This window comes from Myxine glutinosa, chromosome 7 (genome assembly GCF_964187855.1).
Source record: "Myxine glutinosa chromosome 7, kmMyxGlut1.1, whole genome shotgun sequence".
Lineage (NCBI taxonomy): Eukaryota > Metazoa > Chordata > Myxini > Myxiniformes > Myxinidae > Myxine > Myxine glutinosa.
Genome location: NC_136267.1, coordinates 117,320,757 through 117,335,501, shown reverse-complemented (window position 1 = coordinate 117,335,501; position 14,745 = coordinate 117,320,757). Strand labels below are relative to the sequence as shown.

The 14,745-nt window shown below is 44.4% G+C and overlaps 1 protein-coding gene and 1 pseudogene across 2 annotated transcripts in view; both read right to left on the bottom strand.

The window, feature by feature from the left end:
• LOC137410980 (gap junction gamma-1 protein-like) overlaps positions 1 to 5,532 on the bottom strand; it is a 28,426-nt pseudogene extending 22,894 nt beyond the window's left edge. The window contains exon 1 of the transcript XR_013624163.1: positions 5,397 to 5,532. The product of XR_013624163.1 is annotated as a gap junction gamma-1 protein-like (transcript). The remainder of the gene's footprint in view (positions 1 to 5,396) is intronic.
• Positions 5,533 to 5,942: 410 nt separating this feature from the next.
• SSB (small RNA binding exonuclease protection factor La) overlaps positions 5,943 to 14,745 on the bottom strand; it is a 38,776-nt gene continuing 29,973 nt past the window's right edge. Inside the window, exon 12 of the mRNA XM_078782181.1 lies at positions 5,943 to 6,587. Coding sequence (XP_078638307.1) covers positions 6,526 to 6,587 — 62 coding nt within the window. The 3' untranslated portion in view covers positions 5,943 to 6,525. The remainder of the gene's footprint in view (positions 6,588 to 14,745) is intronic.

Here is a 14,745-nt window from a genome sequence, read left to right as displayed (position 1 = left end):
CAACCACATCACTTCCAACTCAAATTATATTCCCTTTCCCAACCCTAGAAAGATACCAGAAAACATCACCTTACAGCCCTTTGTTTGTCGTCGGCAACACAATATCCTGTACCTATTTTTCAAATGTTCCGAGTGTATTTTCCCGACATCATTTGCTCCTGTGTGAACCATAACCAACGTGTTCCTGCCATAACCTGAAACAATGTCATTTAACCTTCCCTTCAAATACCCCTGCCTCTTGCTCCTTCCAAACAACACTCAACTATGTCTCTGATCCTTCCTGATATTATGAAGTCCACATATTTAATAGTTTGATCGCAAACAAAAACATCTCCTTGACCACATTCCTACCTATTCATACTTGCTCCACCCACACCACACCTCAGACTTGACCAGAGCAACTTGAACCTTGGAAAATAAATTACTTGGTTACAACTCTGCAAAATGGCCACCGTCAACAATCAGTATACCCAAAACTTTCATGTGTAACGCATATATGAGGTGTAATAAAAATGGCTATACCCAGATTTTTAACCACAAACCTTAATGGGTTGCATCACTTGTGTTTGCCATTCAATAACCTACGTTTTTTTAATGGGTGGCACACAAGTGACAACCTTCCTCCGACCGTGGGGAAAACTGCCCTGCACTACACCCCTAGGTAATTGAAAATGTTGAGGCCATTGAAGTTCCCTATAGGATGGGTGGTAGCATTACCCTGGGTCAGCTGGAAAAACTAAACCACCACTGAAAGTTATAACCCAAGAGTTTTCATTCTCGGAGGGTAGCTTCACTAAGGCGATGAAGGCCCACTTCCCTAGAGTTAAAATGAAAGTGATGGGTTCATGGTATTGAATGAACCTCATAAAATACTGTGGATACACAACCTGTGTAAGGTTGAACTACAGGAAATCTAAACGTCACACCACAGAAGGAGAAATTTCCAGAGGATGGGGCCTGCTTGAAGAGCGCAAGAAGGACATCAGTGGGTAATGACCCAGCCTACAGCAAAGCAAAATAATTACTCTTGAGAATGACATATGATAATTCAAGTTCATGCTCATGGATACACGAGTTTACAGGTGTAGTCTCGAGTTGCAAGACGCTCGTTTACCTGACAAGCTTAGTGCTAGATAACTTATAACACAAGAGTCAAAGAACCCTGCCAAATTCCTTGTGAGGTTGGGCAAGACAATCACAAGTCACGGCTTGAATTCCAAGATGGCAGCCGCTATTGTTATTACCTACACCGCCAAATGTGGACAGAGGGCAGCGGCCATCTATGGTTTCATCCAGGCCATCTATGGTTTCATCCACCATTCCGGTGGTTATAGGCTTTACATGAATCTAAACGTCAGACCACAGAAGGAGAAATTTCCAGAGGATGGGGCCTGCTTGAAGAGCGCAAGAAGGACATCAGTGGGTAATGACCCAGCCTACAGCAAAGCAAAATAATTACTCTTGAGAATGACATATGATAATTCAAGTTCATGCTCATGGATACACGAGTTTACAGGTGTAGTCTCGAGTTGCAAGACGCTCGTTTACTTGGCAGGCTTAGTGCTAGATAACTTATAACACAAGAGTCAAAGAACCCTGCCAAATTCCTTGTGAGGTTGGGCAAGACAATCACAAGTCACGGCTTGAATTCCAAGATGGCAGCCGCTATTGTTATTACCTACACCGCCAAATGTGGACAGAGGGCAGCGGCCATCTATGGTTTCATCCGGCTCTGTCTGTGTGAACAGGATATCTCAAAACGATATGGCCGGATTTGGATGAAACTTTGTGGACAGATTGGGTGTGTGACGAGGAAGAATTGATTCCATTTTGGTGAAGATTTAAATCCCTAAAATTAAAAAAAAAAATTACCATTTTGTTGTTGATAGTGATTCTTCACCATTGAAAGATAGAGCCAAAAACGATATATCTAAATATCCATAAAGCTCAGTTGACTTTTTGCTCCACCAAATAACAGCAAAACAGAGTTGAGTAAAAGGGTGAAAATTCTACAGATGCTGTGATAAATAACTACCTCTGTCGGTTTGAATGTTTGAAAGAGAATAGACGTCTGGATCAATTTTTGAATTAAATTTAAATCCCGATTTATATATCTCTATATATAAAGGAGGAGTGTCTGTCTGTCTGTCTGGATGTCCGCTTATAACTCAAGAACTACACATTGGAGAAAAGTTTTAGACACAGATTCGGAATCAGCATAAAATTCCGGTGGTTATAGGCTACTTTTTATTTTAATATCAATGGTTTAAAAAACCAGGCCAGCTGCAATTCCATGGTGTAGTTTGTGGCGGCGCTATTGCCCCTTTCCCGATCCCATGACGCATTGCGGTTCCGATTCGCGATAAGGTCTATGCGCTATCACCTTTTCCACCTTTTCCATACCTTTTAATCAGATTTACCTTATCGTCCATCGTAACCACATTACGCTTGGAAACACTAGCATTATCCTTCTTCGGACCCATGGCTAACACAGACACAGTAAAGGAATACTGTACGTCGCCTCTGTTTTGAATGAGAATCGGCAGTTGCGCGTACGTACAGTATACTGTACGTACATATTTATATATTTTTAATGTGCTTTTTATTGTATTTTAAATTGTTTTTTAGCTTCTTTTATTGTTAATTTATGTACTATTTTATTTATTTTAAATATATTTTTAAGGAAAACAAATGTTTTCACGTCCGTAGGAGTGACGTAATGTCGCATATAATGACGTTCGCTGCCCGGTCATGAAAGAAATTATGATTCTCTTGACAAAGTGACATGCAGATCAGGCAGTAAACCTCCCAACTGAGTTTCTCAACAGTCGTCAGCCTCAATTCTAAAATCCTTAATTTTCATCCTATTGACTTGAACTTTGAATAGGATTTACATATCGGCTTACTGAATTAAACCACCAACTATTTTTGAGATCGGCGTAGGCCAAAAGGTCAACCACTCTTTTTTTTAGTTTCTAAAATCCTCAATTTTCATCCGATTCACTTGAAATCTGAATGGGATTTACATATCAGCAAACTGAATTCAACCAACAACTACTTTTGAGATCACCATAGGCCAAAAGAGCAACATAGGCCAAAAGTCAACAACAATTTCAAAATTCTAAAATCCTCAACTTTCATCTGATCGACTTGAAATGTGAAGAGGATTTGCATATCAGCCAACCGAATTCAACCAACAACTATGTTTGAGGTCAGCATAGGCCAAAAAGTAAACATAGGCCAAAGGTCAACAACTTAAGGTGAAGTTTTTAAAATCCTACATTTTCATCCAATTGACTTGAAATTTGGATAGGATTTGTATATCGGGTCACCTAATTCAACCACCAATTATTTTTGAGGTCTAAAGGTGAAAATATCAATATGGGCCAAATTTCTAAAATCGTCAATTTTCATCTAATTGACTTGAAATTTGAAGAGGATTTGCATATCAGATCACTGAATTAAACCACCAATTATTTTTGAGGTTAACATAGGCCAAAAGGTCAACAACTTATTTCAGGAATATTTCAAGACATTTCTGGCACAGGGGCAATCAATGAAGGTTGTAGGCCTGAACTTCACAGAACAAGTGTTTGCCCATGGCCAGCTCTACATGGGCTGCTCGAGGGTTGGAAAACCAAGCAATCTTTATGTCTTGGCACCAAGTAAGAAAACCAGAAATGTTGTATACCCAGAGGTTGTGAGCAATTGAAAATTGAAAAAACGTCATGTACGAAATGTACTGTGATATTGCTCTAAAATATACACGTTCTTTTCATCATATATTTGTATTATTCTTATTCAACCCGGGCGAAGCCGGGTACCTCAGCTAGTATATATATATATAAACGCGAGTTGTCTGTGTGTGTGTCCGCATTTTATTCAGAGATGGCTGAACGGATCTTCATCAAACTTTCAGAGGTTCATCAGTGAGTGCCTGGGAGTGTTCTAGGCCAAAAAATATATAAGTGAAAAAAAAAGTTCGTTTTTTGGAGTTAAAAATATATATATATCGCACGATAGTGCCGAAGCTTTTTCAAATGAATGACAGTTATATACAAGTACACATTCACATAAATAAATACAAAACAATGACCAGACATTTGAATACAAATAAATCAAACAATTCCGGAAGTGTACGAATTTGGTAGTACGGCTTCTTCTTCCTGATCGGCATCACACTTAACTCAGAAACGTGAGCCACTCCCCTTCCTCTCCTACCTCCCCTCCCCCCCTCTCTCCTCCCCTCCCACCCTCTCCTCCCCGCTCCCATTCCCCTCCCCTCCACTCCCCTGCCCGGCAACGCCGGGTACATCTGCTAGTAACATGATATTTCAAAAAGTTGTGGTACGACTTGTGACAAAACTTCGTGGATAAGTTGGTAAGGTGACAAGAACAAGCCAATTACATTTTGGTTCAGGTCCGAATCCAGATTGAACATATCAGTGGATACAAAACATAAACTGCTCAACCTGGTGGAGGTATGCACTCTACAGAGTGCCCTTCTCGTTACTTTTGCAAAACATCCGATATACATAAACACTACTTTAAAATTACACTCGTAAAAGGGTAACCTCTAAATAAAGAATTGAAAAGGTTAAATGGAAAAACTACTGGATAAGTCGATTTGAATCAATTTCAATTTGTCACTGTAAAAAGATTTTACTCAAATTGCTCCTCGCATACGAATCAACAACTTTTTCATTCTTTACATGGATTTTATGAAACTCACAAAACGTAGTTTCTGCTTCCTATCGTTTCAAGACACTCGACCGGCACGAGAAAGTAAAAGGAAAGTAATAAATGCGGCGATGGTGCATCCCTCTCTGCGGACAAACATCGGTGCAAGGATAATGCTGGGAGCTTAGCCGTTGCCCAACGAGCAACTTTGGGCACGAATTTGCAATTCTTTCAGTTTTGCTTACAACTCGCACCAACTCTTAACTAAAGACACAAGACCTTGAATGTCCCACAGCAAATACTCGTGGACAGGACACCAAACCAACATCCATCCGAGGGACGAACCACTGTGATGAATCGCCCTGCCCGAGAAACACCAATTTACAGCCGGGTCGGGAATCAAACCCAGACTAGAATAGCTCAAAGGCAAGTGCGCTACCTCTGCACCATCCCGTCTGAACATAACGAATATGTAGCGAAACAATATTGCTTCCAGCGAATCAGATATACCTGTTCATGACGTCATGCCTGTGTGAGCAGAACATAAATGGCGACAAGGAATTTTATCATATACAATTCAGACCAGACAAACTCACTTTTATAAGCAGTAAGGAACTGAGGGACAAGAAGATTCCAACCAAAATAGTGCTCACTCAAACATTCCAAAAGGGTAAAAATGGAAAAGCGATCCTGAACATGATCCAGGGCCCACTTACTTGACAGTTCCTTCGGTGGAAATATAGTTGATTGGGTTCCGGCACGTAGAAAAATGGGAAGATAGCTGCGTTGCAATCCTTTCGACAATGCTTTTAGCTATGGCTCCGTCGCTGCCGGTGGGTGCGGTGGAACACGACATAAATGGGCGGAAGTCGAGACAGGGAGCCTCCAAACCACAAGAAGGGGCTTCAACCAATCTGTGGATACTTCACTTCTCCACATATGTTAAAAAATAAACACCCCACTGCAAGAACATTACAAAGAAATGATGAACAACAACGAGAGATTTTAAGTTGTGCAAAAAAAGGTCAATAGATGAGTCTTTACAAGCATTATTTAGCATCAGGCAACGTATTACACCGGGCATGCCTTTACCAGTGACTCACCCGGCACAGTGGTCCAGACATGTTTGAAAACTACGGTATGCGCAAACACATTTTTTGAGAGAAAGCGTGGAAGTAACAGCAAGACCAAAATGAAACGGTAATTTATCGCATGCTTACGGGATGATAGATGGTGCACAGGAAAAAGCAACTGCAACCCCACAATGGAATAAAGCCTTTATTTCATTTGTACACTTGTACAAAGACAAGTATTACTACTTTAGTTATTATTGTCAGAAACGATGATCTTGGACAAATTACAAAATAAATGAACTCAATACTCAGGATTATAATATTCAAATTTAGCTTGATATTCATGGTATCATCAATACCACCACAATCACCCCCCTTGCTGCGCCCCTGCCCCGCCCCTTCAAAAGCCTCAAATAATTAAACTACACAAGAAATAATGATTCAAAGTGAGAGGCTGAACTGGGCTGAACTAGTAAATGATCACTAATGACATACTCCGAGAATGCAAACATGTTCAGACTTAGACACATAATTTTCTTTGTGCAATCAATCTAATGTTGCACCCTCCCAAATAATCTCCACCTTTCAACAATGTAAATTTTTCACCTAAAATCTATCCTCGCCTTTTCCTGATTTAAAAAAAAACAAAAAAACAATAACGACACCAGTACAACGAAAATTCTTTATCAAAACAAATACGTAGTATGTACAAAAGAAAGCAATAAACAATGTTGACACAACAGTAACCGGTATCCCAGCACGATACGCGTCGTCATTCCATTTTCTGTCGTTTGACGAGAGGCACATCAGCTTCCTTGGGCTCATCTCCGGCATCTTCATCAAGAATGAGACAAAGAAACAGTGAGTAGAGACTAAAAAAAAAACAAAAAAAACCCCCCACCTTTCAAAAGTGAGGGTAGGAAATTAATTGGTTTAAAGCAATAATCAAACTACATTGTGGATTGCAAGAAAAATACAGTCACATGATGACGTTGAGTCGCAGTTTAGGAGATGGAGGCTTGATTGTTCACAATAAAACGCAGCGTCAATTAGCATCTTATTCACCCTGACCCTCTCACATGCCACAACAACAACAACAACAACAACATGCATTTTAAGGCCATTTTCCCTGCTAGAGCGGGGGTTAGCCTTGCGGTCCCCATGACAATCTTCTCCATTTTGCCCTATTTTCTGCATCTCTCCTTGTTAACCCCCTTGCCCGCATTTCTTCTTCCACCATCTTCAGCCAAGTCTTTCTCGGTCTTCCCCGTCCTCTACTTCCTTCTACATTAATTTCCATCACTCTTCTCAACCAGTCACTTTCATCCTTCCTCAACACATGACCAAACCATCTCAACCTGTTCCTCTTCACAGCATCAATCACAGGCAATATTCCCATCATCTTTCGCAATTCATCATTTGTCTTCCTCTCTCTCAACGATACTCCGCACATCCATCGAACCATTCGCATTTCCACCCTTTCCAGCCTTCGTTGCTGCTCTACGTTCATTACCCATGTCTCGCTCCCATAAATCATAACACTTCTCACACATGCAGCATACACCTTTCCCTTCAGCTTCAGCGACACTCTCCTCCTCATCAGCACGCCACTCAGTTCCCGAAACTTCTTCCATGCACATCTCACTCGAGCAACCGTTGCCGAGTCTGATCTACCTTCTCCATTCAGCATGTCTCCGAGGTAGCAAAATGTTTTCACACCTTCCAGCTTCATGCCGTCTCCAAGATCCAACTCAACATTTCCTACATCTGCAGCTCCCTCTGGGCACACCTGACATTTGAATGTAGCTGCCACACTGGTAAATGACCCTCTCAGACCACGACATTTTTGATGAACCCACTCAGCGCACATTGTACATTGAATGGAGTTCACTCTGACACCCTTCCTGCACACAGCACACGGCCACTTCCCAGTTCTATCCACCTCACCACATGCTTTACCACTTGCCATCACCTTCGTCTTTCCGATATTCACCTTCAGACCTTTTGTCTCCATACATTCCTTCCACTTGTTCATCTTTTCCTTCAGTCCATCCATACTTTCCGCAATCAACACCAGATCATCTGCATACAACAACTCCCATGGTAAACCCTCCTTTACGTTCTGAGCCAGCACCTCCATCACAGCTACAAGTAGTAGTGGACATAGTACCGACCCCTGATGCACTCCCACCTCCACCTCAAACTCACCACGGTTCCCGTCCTTCGTCCTTACAGCTGTGCGCGCTCTTTTGTACATTGCCATCACTACTCTGATCAACCATTCCTCCACTCCTCACTTCCTCAATGCCCATGTCAATACTTTGCGTGGAACCCTATCGAATTGTTTCTCCAGATCAACAAACGCAAAAAACAACTTCTTCCTCTTCTCCATGTACTTCTCCTGCAACTGCCTCACAATGAAAAGCGCATCTGTCGTTCCTCTTCCTGGCATAAATCCAAACTGCATTTTGTCGATCTTCACTTTCTTCCTTATCCTCCTCTCCAACACCCTTTCCAATACCTTCATTCCATGCTCCAATAACTTTATCGCTCGGTACGAGCCACACTCCAGAGGGTCACCTTTCCCCTTGTATAGAGGGGTGTGTTTGGTGAGGTGTGCTACCAACGAATGTGTGCCAAAGTGTTCGGTGGTCAGGTGTGTGACCAAGGCTGTGAGTGGAATGGGTGTGCCTGGGTGTGTAAGGAAAGGTACGAGGAGCATGAGCACGGCTGGATGTGTGAGCAAGGAACGGGCTTCGGGGTGTAAGCATGCAGGTGAAGCATCGACATTAAACGGGTTAGAGGTTAGAGCGACTTATAGCCGAATCGGGCCCTCGGTGCGTGCCGGGCCTCGCTTTGAACGGCCGCGTCCAGGCTCCACTAGGCGGAGCTGGCAGCCCGATAGAAAGGGTCGTCATGGCGACCACTTTTTGGTGAGACGTGCCGGCAGGTCGAGAACGGGGCATTGGATGGCTCCGTGCCGAGGTGGTGCGTGGGATCTCGGCACGGGTAAGCCCCCGTCCCTGCACCGAATGCCGGACGCATCCAGCCGCCGGCACAAAACAACCAGCATCCATTGCTTGGCTTTACGAAGCCGGGCTTTGGACAGGGATTGGCGCACCGAGAGGTATTAGTGAGTCGACTGGGTGATGAGGTTAGTGTTTTGGACCCAAAATTAGAGAAAAACAAAATTTGATGATTGGCAAGGGATTGGCAGTAGTGATTGGCAGATGATGGGCAGTGATTGGCAAATTTTTAATTTGTTGAAATTTGACATGCAAAATTGATAGTGAGAGACCCCCGATGTGGTGGGATGGCAAAACCACCATCCTTCCCATGGGGGGGCAAAGGAGCAATAGCTTATGGGGTGTATGGCAGTGAAAACTAGCCCGGGTGGGTTAGGTTATATTGATAGGGCCCTAGAAGATGACATTAGGTAACGTTAAGTTTAGTTAGTGACTGATACCTGTAGTGGGGACGCAGGTAGATTAGTATGGATGATAATGACGAGGGAGCGCAATAGTTAAAGGGACGACTGGGAAGCGCAAGTTTCAGAAGGGAGTAGTTAGCTGAGATGATGCCGTGTGTTTGTGAGAATTGAACAGGTGTGATTGCACAGGTGTGCAACTGGACAGGTGTGTGGAGCAGTGTATGAGTAGTGAGTGTGTGGATCAGCGCGAATGCGCTTGGGGAGAGAAGGGTGCAGGTGGCACCAGGTGTGAGAGCACAGGTGTGCAGGTACAGGTGTGTGGAGAGAGTTGGAGTAAGTGGTACGGAGTGGTGTGCATGGTGCGAAGGTGTGGATGGGGGAAGAGTGGACCCCTTTCACGAGCACCCGGGGCGGGTAGTGTAAGTGTTAGGTAGAGGGTGCAGGTAAATTGTGGTTGGATATTGGCATTTGTGGTGCGGTTGCAGAATGGTGTTGTGAATGGGTGCATTAGTGTTGTGGAAATGGCTGGGCGTGTAGCCTGTTAGTGTGTGTAGTTGGTTGGGCACTCCACCACTGTGAGGATGTCGGCCAGGTGAGGCCGCAGGTGGGCTCTGGGAGCCGGTAGTTGTGAGTGGGTGCCTGAGGATCCCGGGTGTGGATCGGGCAGCCCAGTGCCAGAGAGGGCACGGAGTGGGGAGAGAGCCAGAGGGCCTTCCCCAGGTAGTTAGGTTAGGGTAAGGAGCAGGTAAGCTGGGAGGCAACTGCAGTGGTGGAGGTGTGCAGGTGGGTAGACCCACTGGGAGAGGTACACGTCGCAGCCCAGAAATTGTACGAGGGCACCGGGAGATGAATCGGGGGAGTGAGACCCCAAATTGAAGAGCACCACAGTTTGGCCAATGGGAATTGGTTTTTAGAACCCATAGTGTAAGAGGGCCAATGGTTTGGCCGGAGAAAGACCCCGGGTAGTGTAAAGTTGTTAAAGTCAGTCAGTGCCCAATCCAATGGAATGCGGCCTTCTGTCACCACCAGATTACAGATCTCTGTCATTCTCTTCACACCCCAACTTGCTGCTGCCTTCAACATATCTCCCACAACTCCTTTCGGCCCTCCCGCTTTTCCACTCTTCATTGCTTTTATCGCTTCCTCAACTTCCTTCTCAGTTATCTTCTCTGCCGGTCCTAAAACTGGGTTACTCTCTATGTTGCCATCCCATTCATTCTCTGTATTCAACAGCATTTCCATATATCTTTTCCATCTTCCTTTAATTCCATCTGGGTCGACAACGATTTGTCCAACTTCATCCTTCAAGCAACTCACCCCCATCACATCACACCTCTCTTTCGCTATGTGCTTTGCAATCCTGAATACTGCTTTCTGACCCTCTTCCGAATCCAAGCGTTCTCCGAACATTTTCCTACATGCCTCCTGCGCCTTTGCTACCTCTTTCTTTGCAGCCTTATAACTTTCATGCTCTGCTGTTTCTGCTCCCGTACCCTTCGCCTTCTGCCACTCCTTGAACTTCTTCCTCTTCTCGTCAATCCTCTTTCCAACTTCATCATCCCACCACCATGTTTCCGAGTGCCTTGGTGGTCCTTTTGTCCATCCACATACCTCACCAACGGCTCCCAACAGACTAGCTTTCATTGACATCCAACCACTTTCAAGCTCAACCACATCATCCTCTACCCTACTCAGCCTCTCTTTTAATGCCTCCCTTACTGTCACCTCTTTCAACCTCCACACCTTCATTCTTGGTTGGTACTTCACCCGCCGCGCTCTCCTCGCACCTTTCACCCTTATGGCGCAGACAACCAAGTGGTGCTGTGAAACAGCCTCCTCCCCCGGGATCACCTTTGTGTCCCGGAGGTGCCCCCTATCTCGCCTACGCACCATCAGGTAGACAACGGTTGTCGTCGACCCACCTGACGTGTATGTAACGAGCTTATTATCCTCTTTCTGGAACTGAGTGTTACAAATCAACAAATCAGCTCCATCAGCAAACTCCAAAATCCTTTCACCTTCTCCATTTCTCACACCATATCCGTAACCCCCATGAACTCCCTCAAAACCATCCATACTCCTTCCCACATGTCCATTTAGGTCTCCTCCCACCACAACAACTTCCTCATCTTTCACGTTTTCCATCAGCTTCTCTATCGCACACCAGAACTTGTCCTTCTCTTCATTGCTTCGACCAACCTGCGGAGCATATCCCGAGATGACGTTCACCAAGAGCTTTCCAATCATCATTTTCACCATCATCAACCTATCACTCACTCTAGTCACACTCACCACACTGTCAACAAACTCCTCAGAAAACAGGACACCAACACCATTCACGCCCTCCGGGCACCCTTGCCACACAAATTTGTATTTCTGTCCCTGCCTACCCTTCACCATTCTCACACCACTTCCCTTCCATCTCGTCTCTTGCACACAACATATGTCCACTCTTCTTCTGACCAATCCTTCCACCACTTCTCCTGATCTCCCTGTCATTGTCCCTACATTTCATGTCCCAAACCTCAGAAACCGATCTCCACTTCGGGCTGCACCCTGCCCATATGTAGTTGTAATTGTCATGGTTCTCTTTTTGAGGCAATGTTTTTTATGGCCGGATGCCCTTACTGACGCCAACCCTCTTAGTCGTCTCTTACGACACGCAGGGATACGGTGTACCTATTCTGACCAGGGTACACACTGGGATCTCACATGCCACACCCTCTCGATATGCAGCATGGTTCTTGCATAATGAAAACGATTTGTGTTCTACAATGTTCAAGTATATAATTCAATTTAAACAAGAAAAACAGCAATCAGAGATTGCAAACCCTCGCCAGGATGTATTTTCACACCCCTCGCCAGGATGTATTTTCAGTGGTTTTTCAGGCTTTTGTGTTAAAACAAATATGGCGGCCAAACCACGTGACTGATGACGTAATCATTATTATTTTTTTCTAAACTAATTTATTCCTAGATTATGCTCAAGAAATTTCATCTTGATCGGATGAAGTTTTGTGCTTGTCAAGTTATGACGTCATAATGGAGGTACCTATGACATCAATAAATTTCATCTTGATCGGATGAAGTTTTGTACTTGTCGAATTATGATGTCATAATGGAGGCACCTATGACATCATCATTAACATGTTTTATTCCCCATGGAGAGTTCTTCACAATGAGCCATGTCTCAATTTTTTCTATTCAGCGCTTTCGGAGATATAGAGGTGCAAAGTTTTTCGGTTTTTCCAAGATGGCGGCCAAACCACGTGACCCGTGACGTCATAATTATCATTAAAACATTCTCCAGGTGGAGTTGCACCTATGGTGAAAATTTCCTGTGATCGGACCAACGGTTGCAGAGAAAATCATATTTAATCTGTGCGGACAGACAGACAAACAAACGGACTCAAATGCAATACCCTCTCCTAAAGCGAGGGTAATAAAGGTTTAAAGGAGTATAAATAAATTATTTTGGTGTTTTACCGCCATTTTACCCAGTCTATTACATCACCCTATCCAACATTACTTTAGTTCTCTGTGCCTGTTGTTTGTCCTTTAATAACATCCCTAAAAACAGTAAATTTCTTGTTTGGAATGTTTTTCTATTTTGTTTGACTGCCAGGCAGACAGAGTAAAAATATTATCTCTGCACATGCGGGATAGGGATGAATTAAAAACCAAAATACTGTGAAACAGCAAAGTTGTCTTCCTATTAATGTTCCCATTCATGTTCAAAATATAATATTCAACAAATAAGCAGTTCCTCGATCATGAACTGATGATCGATTGCTTAACCCAGTTTTTCGCGTTGTGTGTGTGGGGTAATGACATCAACACTTGGGGAGGGGGAGATGAGGTATTAGCAAAGAAGTAATGCAAGCTAATTTGATGTTCAGTGTAATGTGAAACTAATCCCATATTTCCTCATTTGGCATGCGGATGATGTTATCCTTTAGCAGGCAGAAACAAAAACAAGGAATGCGACACAACAACAACGTTATTCGTTGTGGACCCAGATGGAATTAGAGGAAGATGGAAGAGATATATGGAAATGCTGTTGAATGCAGTGAATGAATGGGACGGCAACATTGAGAGTAACCCAGTTTTAGGACCGGCAGAGAAGATAACTGAGAAGGAAATTGAGGAAGCGATAAAAGCAATAAAAAAACCACCTTTAGAGGCCATTGTTCCCCGCAAGCGGGGGTTGGCCTTTTTCGGGAACCGTGGTAGTTGTTGTTTTTCGGTCCCCTTTTTGAAGCAATGTTTTACGGCCGGATGCCCTTCCTGACGCCAACCCTTTTTGCTGCCTTTAACGACAAACAGGGAATTACCAGTGAACTGGTACTCAATTAGCCGACCTCGGAAGGATGACAGGCTGAGTCAACCCCCCTGGCGTTAATTCAGCGATCGACCGGGTTTCGAACCCAGGATCCTAGGATCCTAAGCTGACACCCTAGCCGCTAGCCCAACACCAGGGATAAAGCGATAAAAGCAATGAAGAGTAGAAAAGCAGGAGGGCCGATGGGAGTTGTGGGAGATATGTTGAAGGCAGCGGGAAGTTGAGGTGTGAAGAGAATGGCAGAGATCTGTAATCTGGTGGTGAAAGAAGAAGGAGAAAGCATTCGATAGGGTTCCACGCGAAGTAGTGACATGGGTATTGAGGAAGTTAGGAGTGGAGGAATGGTTGATCAGAGTAGTGATGGCAATGCACGAGAGAGCGCGCACAGCTGTAAGGACGAAGGACGGGAACAGTGGTGAGTTTGAGGTGAAGGTGGGAGTGCATCAGGGGTCAGTACTAAGTCCACTACTATTTGTAGCTGTGATGGAGGTGCTGGCTCGGAATGTAAAGGAGGGTTTACCGTGGGAGTTGTTGTGTGCAGATGATCTGGTGTTGATTGCGGAGAGTATGTATGGACTGAAGGAGAAGATGAACACGTGAAAGGAATGTATGGAGACAAAAGGTCTGAAGGTGAATATCAGAAAAATGTAGGTGATGGCAAGTGGTAAAGCATGTGGTGAGGTGGAAAGAACTGGGAATGGCCGTGTGCTGTGTGCAGGAAGGGTGTCGGAGTGAACTCCATTCAATGGACAATGTGCGCTGAGTGGGTTCATCAAAAATTTAGTGGTCTGAGAGGGTCATTAACCAGTGTGGCAGCTACATTCAAATGTAAGGTGTGCACAGAGGGACCTGCAGATGGAGGAAATGTTGAGTTGGATCTTGGAGACAGGGTGAAGCTGGAAGGTGTGAAAACATTTTGCTACCCAGGAGACATGCTGAATGGAGAAGGTGGATCAGACTCGGCAACGGTGGCTAGAGTGAGATGTGCATGGAAGAAGTTTCTGGAACTGAGTGGCGTGCTAACGAGGAGGGGAGTGTCGTTGAAGCTGAAGGGAAAGGTGTATGCTGCATGATACGGTACACCGTATCCCTGCGCATCGAAAGAGCGTGACCAAGGGTTGGCGTCAGGAAGGGCATCCGGCTATAAAAACATTGCCTCAAACAGGGAACCATGATTGTCATGGGGCTCGCAAGGCTAACCCCTGCTCTAGCGGGGAAAA